This window comes from Dermochelys coriacea, chromosome 7 (genome assembly GCF_009764565.3).
Source record: "Dermochelys coriacea isolate rDerCor1 chromosome 7, rDerCor1.pri.v4, whole genome shotgun sequence".
In the NCBI taxonomy this organism is placed as follows: Eukaryota; Metazoa; Chordata; order Testudines; family Dermochelyidae; genus Dermochelys; species Dermochelys coriacea.
This window is the reverse complement of record NC_050074.1, coordinates 89,501,469-89,521,630: the sequence shown is the minus strand read 5'-3', so window position 1 is coordinate 89,521,630 and position 20,162 is coordinate 89,501,469. Positions and strand designations below refer to the sequence as shown.

Genomic DNA, 20,162 nt, shown 5'->3' with positions numbered 1-20,162 from the left:
CTCTGGATTAAGTTTAGAAGTGTGTGCAACAAGAGTGATGTCATGGTGGGAGTCTGCTATAGACCACCGGACCAGGGGGATGAGGTGGATGAGGCTTTCTTCCGGCAACTCACGGAAGCTACTAGATCGCATGCCCTGATTCTCATGGGTGACTTTAATTTTCCTGATATCTGCTGGGAGAGCAATACAGCGGTGCATAGACAATCCAGGAAGTTTTTGGAAAGCGTAGGGGACAATTTCCTGGTGCAAGTGCTAGGGGAGCCAACTAGGGGGAGCGCTTTTCTTGACCTGCTGCTCACAAACCGGGTAGAATTAGTGGGGGAAGCAAAAGTGGATGGGAATCTGGGAGGCAGTGACCATGAGTTGGTTGAGTTCAGGATCCTGACGCAGGGAAGAAAGGTAAGCAGCAGGATACGGACCCTGGACTTCAGGAAAGCAGACTTTGACTCCCTCAGGGAACAGATGGCCAGGATCCCCTGGGGGACTAACATGAAAGGGAAGGGAGTCCAGGAGAGCTGGCTGTATTTCAAGGAATCCCTGTTGAGGTTACAGGGACAAACCATCCCGATGAGTCAAAAGAATAGTAAATATGGCAGGCGACCAGCTTGGCTTAATGGTGAAATCCTAGCGGATCTTAAACATAAAAAAGAAGCTTACAAGAAGTGGAAGGTTGGACATATGACCAGGGAAGAGTATAAAAATATTGCTCGGGCATGTAGGAAAGATATCAGGAGGGCCAAATCGCACCTGGAGCTGCAGCTAGCAAGAGATGTCAAGAGTAACAAGAAGGGTTTCTTCAGGTATGTTGGCAACAAGAAGAAAGCCAAGGAAAGTGTGGGCCCCTTACTGAATGAGGGAGGCAAGCTTGTGACAGAGGATGTGGAAAAAGCTAATGTACTCAATGCTTTTTTTGCCTCTGTTTTCACTAACAAGGTCAGCTCCCAGACTGCTGTGCTGGGCAACACAAAATGGGGAAGAGATGGCCAGCCCTCTGTAGAGATAGAGGTGGTTAGGGACTATTTAGAAAAGCTGGACGTGCACAAGTCCATGGGGCCGGACGAATTGCATCCGAGAGTGCTGAAGGAATTGGCGGCTGTGATTGCAGAGCCCTTGGCCATTATCTTTGAAAACTCGTGGCGAACGGGGGAAGTCCCGGATGACTGGAAAAAGGCTAATGTAGTGCCCATCTTTAAAAAAGGGAAGAAGGAGGATCCTGGGAACTACAGGCCAGTCAGCCTCACCTCAGTCCCTGGAAAAATCATGGAGCAGGTCCTCAAAGAATCAATCCTGAAGCACTTAGAGGAGAGGAAAGTGATCAGGAACAGTCAGCATGGATTCACCAAGGGAAGGTCATGCCTGACTAATCTAATCGCCTTTTATGATGAGATTACTGGTTCTGTGGATGAAGGGAAAGCAGTGGATGTATTGTTTCTTGACTTTAGCAAAGCTTTTGACACGGTCTCCCACAGCATTCTTGTCAGCAAGTTAAGGAAGTATGGGCTGGATGAATGCACTATAAGGTGGGTAGAAAGCTGGCTAGATTGTCGGGCTCAACGGGTAGTGATCAATGGCTCCATGTCTAGTTGGCAGCCGGTGTCAAGTGGAGTGCCCCAGGGGTCGGTCCTGGGGCCCGTTTTGTTCAATATCTTCATAAATGATCTGGAGGATGGTGTGGATTGCACTCTCAGCAAATTTGCGGATGATACTAAACTGGGAGGAGTGGTAGATACGCTGGAGGGGAGGGATAGGATACAGAAGGACCTAGACAAATTGGAGGATTGGGCCAAAAGAAATCTAATGAGGTTCAATAAGGATAAGTGCGGGGTCCTGCACTTAGGATGGAAGAATCCAATGCACCGCTACAGACTAGGGACCGAATGGCTCGGCAGCAGTTCTGCGGAAAAGGACCTAGGGGTGACAGTGGACGAGAAGCTGGATATGAGTCAGCAGTGTGCCCTTGTTGCCAAGAAGGCCAATGGCATTTTGGGATGTATAAGTAGGGGCATAGCGAGCAGATCGAGGGACGTGATCGTTCCCCTCTATTCGACACTGGTGAGGCCTCATCTGGAGTACTGTGTCCAGTTTTGGGCCCCACACTACAGGAAGGATGTGGATAAATTGGAAAGAGTACAACGAAGGGCAACGAAAATGATTAGGGGTCTAGAGCACATGACTTATGAGGAGAGGCTGAGGGAGCTGGGATTGTTTAGTCTGCAGAAGAGAAGAATGAGGGGGGATTTGATAGCTGCTTTCAACTACCTGAAAGGGGGTTTCAAAGAGGATGGCTCTAGACTGTTCTCAATGGTAGCAGATGACAGAACGAGGAGTAATGGTCTCAAGTTGCAATGGGGGAGGTTTAGATTGGATATTAGGAAAAACTTTTTCACTAAGAGGGTGGTGAAACACTGGAATGCGTTACCTAGGGAGGTGGTAGAATCTCCTTCCTTAGAGATTTTTAAGGTCAGGCTTGACAAAGCCCTGGCTGGGATGATTTAACTGGGACTTGGTCCTGCTTTGAGCAGGGGGTTGGACTAGATGACCTTCTGGGGTCCCTTCCAACCCTGATATTCTATGATTCTATGAACTATATTTGAGGAAGAGTATTGCATCTGTGTGTTGTTTAGAGCTGCATACAGAGTCCTAGTAAGTCAGACAGTCAGTGCACTGGAAGAATAAGATATAGATGGGGAGAGGCAGCACACACTGTGCATAGTGCCTCTGGTCATATCCCTTGCCCACCCTTTTCCTTTCTTTCCACCATGAGGGTGGAGTCCTGCCATAGAGATCTTTCTTGTGGCACAGAACAGGTGCAGAATTCTTCGTTTTGCTCCCTCTTGCAGTTGACAGACACTAAGCTTTTATCTTTGGGGCTTTCTGAACCCATGCGGGGCTTGCTAGATTGTGACCGTGAGCTTCTATTGTTAATTTCCACTAATAACATTATTATTAAAATTATACATATCCTAACATTTCCTCAATGTGTTTACATGGGCATTATATTCTTTCAGCTATCTATGGTTATTTTTCCACAGGCTTTGTGATTTTGATCTTATTGGAATATTTTCTGTTTTTAAGTCATATTCAGTGAACCATTCATACTAAAAAAATGCTCTTATGTCTGTCAATTCCTATACTTTCACATTTCATTCCAGGAACCTTAAATGGTTTAGGCAAAAATATTGAACAGCATTTACATCTCAGTGTTCCTATAAAAGGAAAGTTTAAAATATTTGGAGCTAGAGAGGGTAAATGCTCAAAACTGTGTTGATCTTAAGCTAGTACATAGACAGCAGCCTAGGAAAATCATTTAATTACAGATGAGAGAAAACTAAAGAACAAAATGAACTCTCAATTTTTAATAACGCTATCTGTAAAGTTTTCTATTAATATTCAACACGTTATTGATTATCAGGATAAATTATTGCTGTTGTCCCTATGATAAGAAAGTAATTAAATGAAGATTTATCACCAAAATATGATCTTTAACTTTCCAACACCTACTTGAGCAATACCGTATTTGGTTTCCTTGTAGCCTACAACAATCTCTAGAAATTGAAGGTCTTGAGTTGCAAAAAGGATAAGCAAGCCTATTAAACTTAATTGCTCTTGCATGGTCAACACACTGTAGATTAAAAGTGCAAGTAATGAAAGTAAGTTAATATTTATTTACTTTTTTAATCCAGTTTGCTGAGAATGCACCCACATTGCACAATCAAGCTTTTTGAGAAGTGCTCATACTGTTTCTCTACTATTAATGCTTTGACACTTTCAAAAAAGAGGCAAAGCTTTCTAATAGCTTTCATTTCTCTTGGTATTTCACACTACACCATAAGCTTCCATTATAAAAGGAAAGTCCAAGGGAAAACTACACATTTCATTCCCATTAAATAATTTTAAAAATCTCCCCCGAAGGATCTGTAATAATGTCTGGATAAAAAGTACCATCTGTTTTCCATGGCTTTCATTCTGACAGATGCCCTCAATTTAGTAAAAAAAGAAAAACAAGGGAAACAGTATGAATGATGATGTATGCTAATGCCAAAACCTACACAACACTTATTTTATATAAGTGGTGCTTATAGTTAAGGATTACTGTGAAAATGAAGTTATTTGCACAAATGGCACACCTTCCATTGCTCTATATTGCTAATGTAATTTGAAGGATTTTTGAATTGTCTTTCCTAGCAGTCATCTATCCACTTTAATCCTTCTGAATGTTTTATTTTAAGATATTTTATATTTATTCTTGTATTAAAAGCAAAAGAAAGATCAACAGAAAAACATTGGAAATACAAATTAGAATTGTTTTATCTACTTTTTGTCTTTTGAGATAAAAAGTTTCACTCAGTTCAAAGCTAGCAAGACAGAATCTGTCTAAACATATAATAAATAGCCACTTTTTTCTCCAAATGGCCAGTGGCAAGACAGTTGGTATCTTCTACCAATTGCATACTGTTGATTATTATTTAACTACCTTAAAACCTGAAAATGAAAAAAACAACAACTCTGACTGTGTTCTAAGATCTTGTTTTAAATATGAAAAAATGAAATTTAGAATGGTGATTGTTAAGGGAATGATGAAGCCAGAAACCAGCTTTGAGTATTGGATGAACTGTGGACCCTTTTTTATATGGTGGTGAAGGAAGTGCTAGTCATGTATGTAATCAAGTCACTTGTTCAATTGATCCTAAAGACAGTCAAGCTGGTCCAAAAAACAGCAAATACAGGCCTCATGTCCAGTCTACTGTCGATCCTAAGGAACCAATTCAGGGAGCATGACAATTAAGTTAATGGGACTAACAATAACAACCTTGATTTTCAAGGTCTTTGAAATTTGTTTTGGAGACTTTTCAGTAATTTATATTCAGTATATTACAGTAGCATACAGAGGCCTCAACTCAGACAGGGCCTCCCTTGTACAAAGTGCTGTAAAAACACGTTGTAAGATATAGTCCCTGCCCCCAAAGACTTTATAATCTAATAACAAAACACAGGCAAAAGGATGGGAGGGGACAGAGAGGAACTTGTACTTCCTACTGCTCCAGATTGCCACTTTATCATTGCACAATTTTGTAACTGAAACAAAGTCATTTTTCAAGAAAAACACACTGGAGTATATTGCCAGCTAGTACCAAAAACCTCGGCTGGCCAACCAAGGCTGCCCATAGATATTAACTCTAATGAAAATGAAAACAAATTAAAAAAATGCCAAACATTAAAACTATTATTAGGATTAAGGATTAGTTCTGCATAATGATGAAGGAAGTGCAATGTGTGAGTGAAGCACTAGTTAATGTGGTATCATTTTCCCTACAGATCCTTTTGAGCCTGACCTGATTGAACTAAAAGAAGGAGGCTACTGTGTGCTAGGTGACCGTTCGGATTAAGGAAGGTCACACAACATTATAGTTGAATAAACTTTGAAGAAATTCACTATTAGCCAGACTTTAAAAAATGCTGAGCAGCTGTAGCTCCCATTGACTTCTGTGGGACGTATGGGTGACTTCTGCAAATCAAGCCGTATCTAGCTATACAATCTACGTCACAGAAGTGAATTATAGCCCTGATCCTGCCAAGACTCACATGTGGGCTTAACCTTGTGCACTGCGACTGGTTCCATTGACTTCACTTGAACTGTTCAGTGTATAAAGTGAAGAACTTGAATAAGACTTTGCTGAATCAGTGCTTATAAAATCTACTTGGTACACTACTGCAGTACGGCATACACCTCTGACCAAATGCAAAGCATTGTAATGTTGTACAGGCGGGCTACTAATCCAGTTTTAAGATGGACAGTCCTGCTTTTGTTTGGTTTGTCCTGTCCGGTCCTGATGGAAAGCAAGATGTAGTTTCATCCAGGATCATGCACAGTAGATACAATTCAGAAGAGCACACCACTCCACCCTGCAGGTGTGACCTTGCACACACTGTCAGTGCAGGGCCACACAGGTAGGGGTGTTCCCCTGCCATTCCTAGTAGGACTGGAATGTCTGATATGCTGGAGATATGTTAGTGGCCATCTTAGTGTTGTGGATTATTCCAGCGACGTATCCTGAATTACTGGTATACGTCTAGTTTAGATTTAAGCCTTACAGACTTATTGTCTGATTGGCTGTGAGTGGAAACTTGTTACTGGTGCTGCAGTTATACTACTCACTGAGAATTTAGCACCATATGCAATTATTAAAAATGCTTGACTCCTATAAAATATTAAACTTATGTTACAGGAAAAAATAGATCGATTATCATGTTCCCTACATATTTGGCTATTATTGCTATGCATTACATGCATTAGAGCTAAAATATCATCTACTATGCAAGGAGACTATATTAGGCATAGAGTATTTAGAATATATCAGCAGAATTTATGTGATGAGGTTCACAGAGTCTGGCTCTGGGACAAAAAAGAGAAACTATCTTCAGCAATTTCTGATTGAAACATCCATACTTGTCCCATCTGTAGTGAAAAGAAAAGAAAACCACATACCGTGGAAAAGCTGGCTATTTTGAGGCAGCTAGCTAAGTACCTTATAATTACCTTTCTGCTTAGAACAGATAACATTTTCTCATGGACAGGTTTTAAGTTTTTATTGTAGCTTCCTTTAAATACCAGCTCCTCACGCTACTGCATTTAATTCTATTAAAAGGGTCAGCTTTAACATAATTATCTAGGATTTTGGCAAAAGAGGAAAAATAAAACTGAGCATCGAGCTAAACTTACATTCATTTTTTATGCCAAACCTCCTTTTACTTACTATTTGTTTCAAAGGACAAGCTAATTTAATATAACCAAAATATTTAAGTGTGGGTTTAATTTAAATTAATGCTATCCATACTATATACATCTTTTACAGACACTTATAAAACCTTTTCTTTATGACACTGATCAGAATGATTATTACATTTAAAGCTTCACAAAAATGTTATTGGTGGAAATAACTACCAATATTTAGCAACTTAGCATGAAATATGATTAAAGAGACACCTAATTAATATGAACAAGCAAAATTCACAAGCACTTTTTACATTAAATGGTTTACAAAAGTGAAGACCCACAATATGAAGTTTCAGAATAAAGGAAGCAATGGGAGGCATAATGTAGATAACAAAAAGGAGGACAATAAGGTTGACTGACAAATAAATAGAAAAACCATTATCAAACCTACAAGGACAACAGTGAGATGAAAGCATGTCACCAGAGCAGAATGCTATACAATCTCCTATAGAATGACATGATACATTATTGTAACAACTTTGTCTTGTTATTGCAGAGTTTGTTTTCTAGCATCATTTGCATTTCTGTGACATCCAACATTTTCCAGTAAAACTAAAAGTTCTCCCATGATGTATACTTTGTGGGTAAAGCAAGAGATGCCTTCAGTATTTCAGCATAATTGCCTTGCTTATTGACATAACCTACAACACTAGAGTACCCTTGTGACAAAACAATGCAGTGTTTAGAATAAAGGAGTGTCAACATATATCTGCTACATATAGTTCATTGGTTTTAAAGGGACACTTTTCCTCATGAATCTTTTGCATGCATACAAAGAAAATAAATCAGCACAATAAAACAGTAAAATGCAGAGTGGACAGAACTACCCTTAAAAATATTATACATTACAAAGTTAGGAGTGATCAGGCAAAGAAAATGGACTGGAGGTTTAGCATCAGGAACAAACAAATAGCAATATACAGCAAAGAGGAAAAAAGTCTGAATTCTTTCATCAATGTTGAAGTACTTTAGCTATGGAACATATGAAGCAGATAACATGTACTATGATAGCCATGTCATGCAAAATATACACCAGAAAAATTCAACTGTAATTTTATAATGCAGTGGACTGGGATGGAAATCGCTTTTCAAGTTCCTCAACTATACAGCTCAAGTTGCCATTCTGCTGGCTGTGCTCAGCAACAGTTTCTGTAGTTGGCAGTTCGGATGCTGCAATTGGTTTAAGCTTGGATATGTGCTTGGGTAGAATGTGGTTTTTGTCTATTTGACTGTACATGTTAGCCACAGATTTTTCAATATCTGCTAAGTTGTGAATATTTTTGAGAATCCCTTTCAACTCCCTGTGAGGTGGTGGCTCAGGTGCTGCGGCCTGTGATGATACTGGTAGCTGTTTGGCAGGGGACTTAGTATGCTTTACAGGGGAAGGGTGCTGGGTACTTAGACTAGATGAGGAGGAGAGGGCTAGAGAAATGGTAGGAAGAGATGGAGGTTGTGGTGGCAAGGGAGGAGGAGTTGGAGGAGGAGGTGGCAGCCGGGGTGGTGGAGGAGGAGGAGTTTTGGGTGGATCTGGAATGCTTTCTGTTACTTCCACTTTGGTTTGAGCAGCCAGAAAACTCTGGTGAACTGGGCTCTTTATCCTAAAAGAAGGAGTTGGTGGTTTGTGAGTTGGTGGAGGAGAAAGTTCTTCAGGACAGTCATGATGAGTGATGATTACTGAAGGAACTGCAAGTGATTGAAATTCAACTACTTCAGTAGAAGGTGTCAAAAAGGAGAAAGGAGGAGAGCGATGGCATGGAGAAGCAAGCAGACATTCAGGAGACAACTCTCCTCCTTCGTAGCAGTTGCTGTGAGTTGGTGAATGTGAACATTTCATATCATAGGATTTCACTTGTTTCATTTCCTGCAAAGCCTGTTGCTCAAACTGTCTTGCCTTCTCTTTTACAGTTAACTTAGTGCCAATAATTTTTTTAAATATTGGACTGCTAATATCAACTCTGCTGTGCTGATTGTCAGTTCTTTCCTTCTCTGCTTTGAGTCTTTCCTGTTGCCACTGAACTGGATCCATGATAATTGGCCTACTTAGAGCATCAGACACATGTCTCCTAGTAATACGAATTGGTAATGTCCATGCATGGTGAATGCCTCCCAAAGGGCACCCCAAAAGGGCATCTTTCAAGGCTAATCTTCTAGGTGAAAGACTGTCTAAAACATCTTTCCTCTTCCATAGCAATGAAGAGCTGGGTGAACCTTGAACAACACCTTCTATATACAAAGGGTTCTGAGTTGTTAGTGGGTTCTCATCAGATAAAAATGTAATGTTACTTGCAGATTTGGGGAGATTATTGTTCAACGATCCATTGATATTAGACTGCTTGTGAGCCTCAATAGCACGTGAAGCAAAGTTGCTTATTACTCTTTGACGGTCTCCTTCTTCTAAGACTGACTTTTTTCCCCTGCTTTGTTGGAAATGGTAGAGAAGAAAAAGACTTGAAAGAAAAGAAGATAATCTCATGTAAGGAAATATGCATGTACATAAATTTTCATGAGAAAAAAATGAATTTATGATGTAAATGAATGCCATAGCATTACTTCTAACATATTGTTATTCAAAATAAATATTACAAAAGTCTACTGAGGCAAGACATTTACTTTTACATCTTCTCCAGAGGAAAAGGATATGAAGAAAAGAGAAAGAAAGCAAGCTTTGACCTACATAAATGAGTTCTAACCTTAACCACATCACCTTTCTACCTTTCTTGGAAACAATGACACTTTCCTTTTCAATTATTATTTCCCCTGATACAGTGATCTAAACAAACACTTGACACATTTTTCCACATAGTTTGTTAGTAACAGTTATACTACACATTTATTCAACCTAACATGGGGAAATATAATGTTGCTTGGACTACCTCTAATATTCCAAACTCTTAAAAAAATTGTCAAACTGTTTCAAGTATCCTTCACCTGCCTCTTCCAAATTACAGCTGCCTGGAACTTACAAAAATTTTCCTGGGCTAGTGAGAAGTTTATGTCAACTTTGGATTTGGTTAGAAATGGAGCTTAATCCCTGTAAAGGGGTGATTCCCCATTTTCCACTGATAAGACCCAGCACTGTCTTTTAGACCTGGAAATTATGACATATTGAATTTTAAAATTGTAACTTTAGTAGAGCTTTTATGTTTCCCTGTATGTCTGGTATAGATGAACCAATTGAAACTAATGGATGGACCTTTACAGGTGAAGTCATACAAAAATAGTCCTAATTAAAAAAATATGTTTCTAAAATAGTTTTTCTATAAAACAAATGACATGTTCAGAATATACATGTGTAATGAGATATGATAGCTAAATTATTCTAAATCCTACCACTTTATAGTTCTATATGTATATCAATTGCAGCTATAGTACAGTTAGAGTAGTAATGACAACTACATGATAAACTAAAGTTGCCTATGAGTTCCTTTCTATTCCCCGTTTTCAGTAACTTATAAATGTCTAATATTTTCAGCTTTCCAGTTGAAATTTTCCAAGCTTGGTCGCTACCCAAAGTTGATTTTTTTTTAACTTTAAGAAAAACTGGGTCAGGTGTTTTTAATCAAAAAGAATAGTTTAAAAAAAAACCTTCTAGCATGAGATTGTAGAGTCTGCACAGAAAATTAGTGCACAACTTGCCAGTGTGCTGTAGCTTCAAACCCCAGCTTGAAGCACACTAAGTATTTGTCTAGACAAGCCCCAGTATTCCAAATGGCAGGACACGGTTCTAAGAGTGCTTAGTTAAATAGTTCTATATTCTGGAATGTATTTCTCCCCCTGCTCCCTCCCCCCCAAACTCAAGAAATTTCATGAAAATTAAGCTAAGGGAAATTTACTGTGGCATGGTTAAACATTCTAAGGTGAGAAATCACTCAAGAACAGAGGAAAAGACATTTAAACAGTACTGACTGAGAGTAAAATAAGAAGCCACACAAATAAAGAAGATCTTTAAATATGTGGGCATAAAAGCTCAAAATATATATACATTTAGGAAATAAGGGAAGGTTATAATACAATTACTTTGTTTCTTGATTTGTCTGTCAGCTGATACACATGGGAAATCTATACTCTCTAAATCTATCTGTATACATGCAGGAATGGCAGATAGGAATAATTTCATGGGGTATAAGGACTATTCCCATCACACACACTGGGGGGGCACACTTTTCCAAAAGGACCTGGGGCATTAAATGGGGCTGACAAATAGTGGGGAGTATGTGGCACCCCTAAAAAGGGCTACAGCAGAGAGGATACTCTCCCCAGTGCACGGAAGAACACTGGTAAACAGAATGCATCTCAGAAACTACTGCTTAGACACAATAAGTCTACATTCCCAATAGTGTCAGTACTTAATGACAGGTTTCAGAGTAGCAGCCGTGATAGTCTGTATTCGCAAAAAGAAAAGGAGTACTTGTGGCACCTTAGAGACTAACAAATTTATTTGAGCATAAGCTTTCGTGAGCTACAGCATTTGAAGTAGTGAGCTGTAGCTCACGAAAGCTTATGCTCAAATAAATTTGTTAGTCTCTAAGGTGCCCCAAGTACTCCTTTTCTTTTTGCGAGTACTTAATGAGTATTTGATCATGGGGATTTGATATGTTATTTTACATCATTAACTTATTTTTAAACAATATGTCTTGACACATAGTGGACAAGCTTCCTCAGCCATCTTAGTGATCACATGGATTTTCAAATGTAGAGCCTGAAAAAATCAATGATTCCTGAAGTTAAATGAAGATCCACTTTGCTTCCAAATACAAAGTACATACAAACTGATATATGTATGAGAATGGATTATTTGAAAAGCTGCTTCATTGCTAGACTATTTTTATCTGAAAACACTAAAAAGAGTGATTTTATGATGAAACCTTAATATTTGTAAAACATTCTTTTGTCTCTTTGTTCCAACAAGGAACTGCATCAGATTGGTTTGAAGTCATATTTCTGCAAACTAGAGCAGTGATGGCTGCCTAAAAAGAAATTATAGATAAAGGATGAAAAGGTTCTGACTGAATGCAAGCTTGAGAAACCTGCTTACCTATCAATCTGTTTTAGGTATCTGGAGAGCACCAATCATCAAAGAGTGTAGGAGCTGAGACTAGAGGTCCTTAGAAAAAATACTATTCAAGTTCAGTAATTACAGTTCTGTATTTAATTGCTACTTGGTACAAAAGGGTTAAGGAAAGAGAAAGGAGATACACAAATCTTTCCACTTTAAAGTAAATGTCTTACATGTAGTACACCATTGTAAAATAAAGGCTGATTCTCAATGGCAATTAATTTTACAGTTTTAACATAAACTAACCATAGAAGAATCAACTACTGTTTCTATTGACTACAAACATTATTCATGATAAGGTACGTTTACTTACTGATGCCTATGTATCCAGAGATGGAGAAAGAATGGAAATCATGAGACATAAGACGGATTTAAAACAAAGAAAAGTTTTTAGTTCCACTTAACTTTCCAAAAAAACCCAAAAACAAATTAAGAAAATAAGACATAAGGCAGCACTACAGAGAGAAAATGTTTGACAAAGGACAATTATGGAAAGGCATGAAAAATAAAGACAAGTTTTTCGATTTTCTTAAATTTCCATTATTTGGTATTTAAGAAAATTGTTGGAGATACGAGAAATAGTTGATAAGAAAAAATAAAGTGATGCATGAGATTATAATATACTATAGCAATTTAAATGTAGTATTGCAATTCACCTGCAAGTTGTAAATGAGTTTACAATATTCTACTATAATTTTTTTCCCTGAAGATTGATTTTTTGAGGTAGATTGTTGCCTTTGGACCAAATATTGGATTCAGTTAAACTTCACTTATTTTTGATAAACTTTTATTTAAATGTTATTGAAAAACATTCTCTCTTTAAAATTATTAAATACATTGTTACATTATTTTTCCATATCTCTATCTTCTGCTAGAGATTCCTTGATCAATATCTCAATGTTGTGGAAATATTTATTTGTCATTTTTACAATGGGTTATTTATATATATATATTCCATAGATGGTGTCCCTTTTACAGGGAAAAATCTGTATTTGCTAAATTTATACTTTTAGTTGAAGTGTTGTGACAAATCTGAGTAAGTGTGTCTCTAAATCAGAGATGCAAGTATTCAGATTTGCATCTGCAACTCATTTTACCAATGCAAAACTTTGTAGGTGCAAATTTTGTTCACAAACACAAAGCTTGGTTATAGCCTGGCTGAAAGCACATCAATTAGATTCGAGAATTCAGACTCATAAAGCTTCCAATGCCCATTTGTTCAATCCAACTTCTAGTAAAATGAATTGCAGTCATCCTTTTACTTTCACAGGAATTGGGTTAGACTTTAAGGAACCAGGGTCTTGATCCAGCAAAGTACGTCAGCATGGGTATAATTATAAAGATGTGAGTAGTCCCACCTAGATCAAGACCTAGAATTCACATACAATAACCTTTTAAACTCTATGTGTGTTGTATTTCTGTGAAACATACTTCTTTCTTCCAGCTACCCAAACAGTAACAATTCACAGGCATAAAATGCCAAGAGGGAAAAAACTCAGTGGTTAATTTTGGAAGAGAAGCTATTCCTGCTTCAATGAGTAATGTAAAGGTTCTCCATTAACAAAGAGAAATTCAACCCAAAACACTTGGAAGTCAGACACTGCCTTTAAATAATCAAAATTTAAAACATACAATAGCAATGATACTCTTCACCCTGCAACAGTAACATTTTTATAAACTCAAATATATGTATGAACTCTCTGATCAAGGGGGAAAAAGTGACTTCAAAATAGAACAAAAATCAGCCAACACTAGATAGCGCCAGCGCCAGCACCCCCGCTCCCAAATACTTTATGAAGTCTATTCTTTTGAGTGTTTTCATCTTAATGTTATTCTTTTAAAATAATACAAAAGTAATAAATATTTTCTGACATTAGCGTATAAGCAAAAATATTGTATGTGTAAATATTTCCCTGTACTGTGCTATTATGATCTGTTCATACTGTGTTGATTTCTGCTTGAAGTCCCTTGACTACAATTAAGTTACATCAGTGCATGAGTACAGTTCACCCTTTCTTAGTAATTTATTATCTTAACAGAACAATGACTTTGGTCATACCATCCTGTTAGAAAAGAAGACCCAAGACACATTCCAGCTACAAATATGTTACCAACATATAATGGCAAAAAGATCCTTTCTTTTAACTACTATTTTTTACAATCTATTTTATTGCCCCATTGTGTTTAATTTCCACATTTAAATTACTTCAGATTTACAAAGAAAAAACTTTAGCCAATGGAATATTTCATACTGAGAAGTCTATCAAATGGGATTTCTGACTGAGTTTTAAAAGTATATTCAGCAGGCAGCTTGGAAGAAAAATAACATTTTGGGCCAAGTTCTCAGGTGTGCCAGAGCTGCATTCAGTACCTCTGAGAAGTAAAGGCTTTCTGCCACCTTTCAAGCCCCCTAACCTTGATGCAAACTAGGGCAGCCTCAAGACTATTTTAACTTGCTATAGCAGCTATGGGTTATTGTGCTGGCCCAAAAACACTGAAGTGCAGCGTGCTCTAGCAATGCCTAATGAGCAGCTTTACACTTTATACTACTTCCTCTGGAGATCCCCCACACAAGGAGAGGTCCCAGCTGACTACTCTGTACCTTTTGTGCCACTGTAGCACAGCTGAGTCTCCAGCCCTCTTATTTATTTTCTTGATTTTTAAGAAGCTCAAGTCATTTGTGGAATATACCCTCATCAAGAAAAATCTATTCAATTATGTTGTAATAAAAGACATTTCAGAAATGTGATTTATGCCTTGGTTCACTAACAATTTTAGTGATGAATCACAATGAATACTTACATGGTGCTGTCACCGAGTTCTTCATAGAGATTATTGGCAGCGCTACTTGATGGTTTGCCGGCTGGTAAGGCCATCTGGATTCTTGCTGTCTTTGCACATTCAGCTTGCCGCCTTTGGTAAGTTGTGCAGAGAGGGAAAAAATGTGTGTTAGAAATATTCTATAGTTTACATGGGCTGACATGTAGTCAGATGGTAGTTCCTCAAACATTACTTATTTTGTATTCAAAGAAAGGTAATCATGTGAGCAATTTGTTTCAGCTTTGTATCACTCTATCGCTTGCTCTTTCATTATGGATTTCCAGAGCTCCAAAATGTATCTAAATACTACCATCCACTTTATATAATTGCCAAACCACCTGATCATCATGAAATAATAAGACATTCATTAGCAATACATTTAATTGAGTAAGAGATCAAATAAGCTCTCACAATACTGGTTTTCATCAGGTGGTATGTGGTGAACTGGCTGCTTTCGCAAAGTCCTTCATTTATTGACATTTATTAATGTCACATTTAAATTTAAATATTTGTAAAGTATCCCTCAAAGTTTAATTTGTATGACTTGTGATACCTTTATCAGCATAAGAGCTGGTCCACAATTTCCCATTTGAATGATTTTTCCAAATGCCCTTTTTGTAAAATCAAAATTTTCTGCATGAAAATTTCAGTTTTGTTGAAAAATTTTGATTGTCCATCAGGAAAATTTAAATGATGGTCATATGGAACACTCTTGTTAATTTCACCTTCTGTCTGCAGGCAGAAGGTGAAAGTAACATTAGACCCTGGCTCTGGCAAGGAGGCAAGGAGGCTGAGCTCCAGGGAGGCAGAGAACCAAGGCAGAAAATTAAATTGACAAGAGTCTTTTAGGTGGGCAACTGACAAGCCTGAAAATTCCATTTTGGATGTCCTGAAACCAAATTTTTCAGGAAATCTCTTTCTGCAAAAATATTTTCATTTTTTAGGAAAAAAAACATGAAATTTTTCACAGGAAGGAAGGGACTTCCTTTTTTTGGCCAGCTCTAGTCAACATGTAGACCAAAAATTCAAGCCCTCTAGTTCATTGGTAAGGGTCAGAAAGAGCAAATAATTACCATGTAACAGGTAACAGGATTGAGAGAAATTTAATTCAGAATAGAGTACAACAGACTCTACCTTGATTTTCAAAACAAATCATGATTATTATTCTTCACATTTAGATTATGGTAGTGCCTGGAGCTAAGATGTCATTTACTGGAGATCTAAAATCAATTAAAAATAGGGAAGTAAAACTGGTTCATTAGAAAATTTTATTCTTTCATATCTATATGTATATATCTATATCTATATATATATTCAGCATTGTTACATTTAAAAATTCCTTTCATATTTGGCTGAAAAGATTTGGATGGTAACTAGAGTTACCAGGCTCTTATCCCCCAAATTAACAATACGGAAGTCTGAAATTCTCAGACCCTGAACTGCTCTGGCAGTACCCCAATAATTATTTCTTCTGAACAGCTACCTTCATTTTCTCTGTAGAATGCTAGTTTAAAATAATGATATTCATAAACAGGTATTTCTGGGATATCCACTATTCATAGTATAAAACCATTACTGATATTGGGCTAAATTAGCCCTGATGTAATTGTATTTAATTGAATTGAGTTACTCCAGGGATGAATTTGGCTTACTGACTTCATGTTTCAACGAACATTTATCTCCTGGGTCAATAAATCACGATGTTCACTTCAACAGAAGTCAATATCTGCTAACGACATCTCATAAACATTAAAAGGCCACACACAGCCACGGAACCCATGGATTCTGTACTATAATTCTATTTTAAGGCAATACCACTTCAAAATCTTGGTAAAGAACCATCACCTAATGATTACAAAATTACACAACGAGACAGAAATGTAAACAGCACAAAGGACAGGATCCTCCTGCTCTATACTGTGCTCTATATAAGGGTAACACCGACAGACCCCAGTTGTTGGTGGGCAGAATTGAACCTAGGACCTCTGGAGCTAAATGCATGAGCCTTTACTGTATGAACTAAAAGCCATAAGGCCCTCAGCCAAGGCTCTAGAGCAGACTCATTAATCTCTCTCTAAGTGGTCTCGATGCCACTAGATAGGATAGAACACCACACCCAGGAAGTGTGTGGGTTACATAAGCAAAGCCTTCACATTTTATTGTGTTTTCTTCCGCATATCTGTCCACATTTCCAAATTCAAATTAAAGTAATAAAATAAATAATGTAAAAAGTAAGTGGTTCAATTAACATACAAAAAAAAAATCAAGCTTATTGGAGTATACACATATATAGACAGATATGTGGGGGGTGTTTTCAGTTTAATATAAACTATTTTTAATATCAAGCTATTATTTATTTAGTATGTATGTGTCATATACAAGGTATTTTAGCGCTTAACCCTATTACTTGGATTCCCTAGCTTGGCAAAGCCTGTGAAAAAGTTAAGAGAACATTTAATTCCAAGTTTTTTGAAGCATCCCATCAATGGGGAGTATGGCAGCTGTGAGCTGGAAAGAGTAAGTCCCTCTGGTATCATACTTTTCAGGATCAAAAGGAAAAGGACCCCTTATATGAACAGAGGCAGGCACCATCTTACTGGCTTCCCCTTCCTGGAAATTTGACTCCTGGAGTAGAAGGGACAGCTGGTGTAAACATACTGTAACTTCTTAGGAGTACTCATGGAATTGATTCTCACCAGAATTAACCTTCACTAGAGTCATGAGTGAAATAGGGGATGTCGTCATGCCTCCATGTCCTACACAGCCCCAACAGAAAATTCTTCACAGAGAAAAAGAGAGATTGTTGTTGTGGAAGCATTATTTCACCTTCAGCATAGGCCTCAGACCCCCTCCATGTGCTTTAGTGAAGCAGACACTCAGAGCATACCACTGATTTACCAAACCTGCTATCTTGTCTATGACACTGGCGAACACCTGATCTTTTATAAGATTATCTTTAAACCTATGCATAAAATGTACCTAGTTAATTAAATAATGCTGTTCAATGGGGAAAATCCTTTCTTCTCTCTGCAGGCAAACAGCATGAAATTTGATTGCCTTATCTTAGCACATAACTGAATGTTTTATTAAATGGTCATAAAATTGACAAGTTTCTTTTTAAATCCAGCCATAAAAAGATCTCACATAGCAATGCAGTCTACAGTTTGACTATATGAAGTATTTCCTTTCACTGGCAATACATTTACTTCCCTTAAATTTCAATGGCCTTTGTTCTTGTACAATGATAAAAAGCAGATATTGATCAGCAAACATTATTCTTAAACAAGGTGTAAGAAGCAAATCTAAATGTAAATACTTACTCTTTAAATCTGTTGTCATGCGAGAGAGAGAGAGAGAGAGAGAGAGAGGGGAAAAAAAGGCATGTTAGAAGTGTTCCATTTACAACAACAATTATCTGAAACAGTGAACCTTATATTAATAATAAACTAAGAGTGACAATAACTTTACCTATTAAATTGCAAAATTAATGACATATTTAAGAACCATTATGTTTAAGTAACTGAAAATCATTTAGTTCCTTTTGTGACTGTTATAAAACTATCATCCATAAACACGAATTACAGGGGGACAAATCAGTTATGGGCTACACAGAATCTGAAAAAAACATTGATTAAAGATGTGGATATCGAAGTATGAATTAGATTTTTAAAAGTGGAATATTAAAGATGATGTAAGTTTTATAATTGCCTCCTCATTTTTACATGGCAAATATTAAAGAAACAGTCTTTCATAGTAAAGCACAATTACATTTTGGCTTCTATGTGGAATATGCCACCCTTGCTGTGATTAATTCATACTATATTTTTCATAATTGGCTTTTTGGTTTGTCCTAGATAGTGAATTTCAAAGCATCAGTTAAAAGAAAATAATAATGATAATTTATTACATTATTTACTAGCAATACATGCAGTCAATGAGCTGTGCTTTAAAAGTGATAATTTCACATTAAAACTCATTTAGTTTAACCTTTATTTTTTAAAAAATGTAATAAGTAAATTTAATTCTTTGGATGTTAGCTGACCATTGAGCTGGAAAGTATTGAAAAGCTACCTACTACACATAAAAGAGTTCTAATATCAAGCAAGTCTTAATATTTCCATTATATGTGCACTGACTGTGACAGTTACATTTATTCATCTATAATCTTTGCACTAAGTGGCAAAATTGAGCAGCTAGTTTGCCAGAATTGTTGATCGGGAGATTATATTAAAGCAGCTTTGGAAAAGGGGAGCTAAAGAGTAAGACAACAATAAACTTGTTTTCTAAACAATTCAATAGAGTATAAGGTTTATATTAAGATGGAAATCATCTATATTGTCTTCAGTCTAAATGAATTTCATTGATTTATTTTTCATAATACTAATAATTTATTTGTGGTGGTTCAATATAAAGTCCAACTGTACATGATACCTGTAGACAACAAAATTGTGATTTTAGATAGATGGCAGCTAAATAGATTACTTAAAACAGCCTGATGTATTTGGGACCTGATTCTGTTCCTATAGATGTAAAGGGGAATTTTGCAATTTGCTTTTCCTTCCTGGAAAGAAATCACATAAAAGTCACATTGCAAACTAATGAGAGTTTGAATCTTTGTTCAATAAAAATTTACTGCATGAAAATTTTAAACACAGTATGACTCAAGAAACATGATCCAACATAGGGATATATTTTCTGGAAGCATATTCTGAGGTGCAGGGCTCTCAATGGTATATTTTGCCTGGAAAGGGAATGGTTAAACACTGCTTGGGGAGAGGACTGTGGATAGGAAACCTGGAAGATGTGTTTATTCAGCACATACTCCCCATTCAATCCTGAAAGAAGGGCTCCAGTCTGGATTGCCTGAGGTATTTTAGGGTTATCCTCCCCAGGTAGAGCCCCGAGCTAGTGCAGGAGCTGATTAAACCTATGGTGTTTCAGACTCCTTTTGGAGGATTTATTCTGGTAACATTCAGATATAAATGTTACGCAAACAAATATCAGCCATTTAAAAATAGCTATAAAACACAGTTACTCTTCTTATGTGACTATTAAGCATGCCTTCAGGCATACTAGTGTTCTTTCATGCAGTGATGTCTCCTTAAAAGATTAAGTAAATTTGATTTATAACACAAACCACCAGAATGTTGATCATTCCTATCTCTAGGAAATATTCTAACTCAGCTATTAAAAATGCCAAATTACAAGGACTACAAGTTTAAAGAGAATTGTTACTCAACTTACACTTGTAAAACATAAGATTGCTTTTGATTTTATCATCTGGAGCCCAAAGTGGTATCCACATACAATATATAATGGATACAGACAGAGATACAGCCAAATTTAGCCCTATCATAAGTACAACTCAATGTATGTCACTGTCGTTGCAGTTGCTTTTGACAGGGCATTGACAAACAGTACTGTGTTCTATTCCAGTTACCATGTAGGAAGGAACAGCACAACTGGTAAGCCTAAAATCTCACCTGGTAAATTACACTATATTGTAGACCT

The 20,162-nt window shown here is 37.1% G+C and overlaps 1 protein-coding gene across 4 annotated transcripts in view; it reads right to left on the bottom strand.

Annotated features, from left to right (window-relative positions):
- The window catches only part of PCDH15 (protocadherin related 15), an 811,839-nt gene that overhangs the window by 14,258 nt on the left and 777,419 nt on the right, over positions 1 to 20,162 (bottom strand). For all 4 annotated transcript variants that reach the window (XM_043518631.1, XM_043518633.1, XM_038411063.2 and 1 more), the window contains 2 exons: positions 17,972 to 17,980; positions 14,634 to 14,744 (listed from right to left, as the gene is read on the bottom strand). In XM_043518631.1, coding sequence (XP_043374566.1) covers positions 14,634 to 14,744; positions 17,972 to 17,980 — 120 coding nt within the window. The remainder of the gene's footprint in view (positions 1 to 14,633; positions 14,745 to 17,971; positions 17,981 to 20,162) is intronic.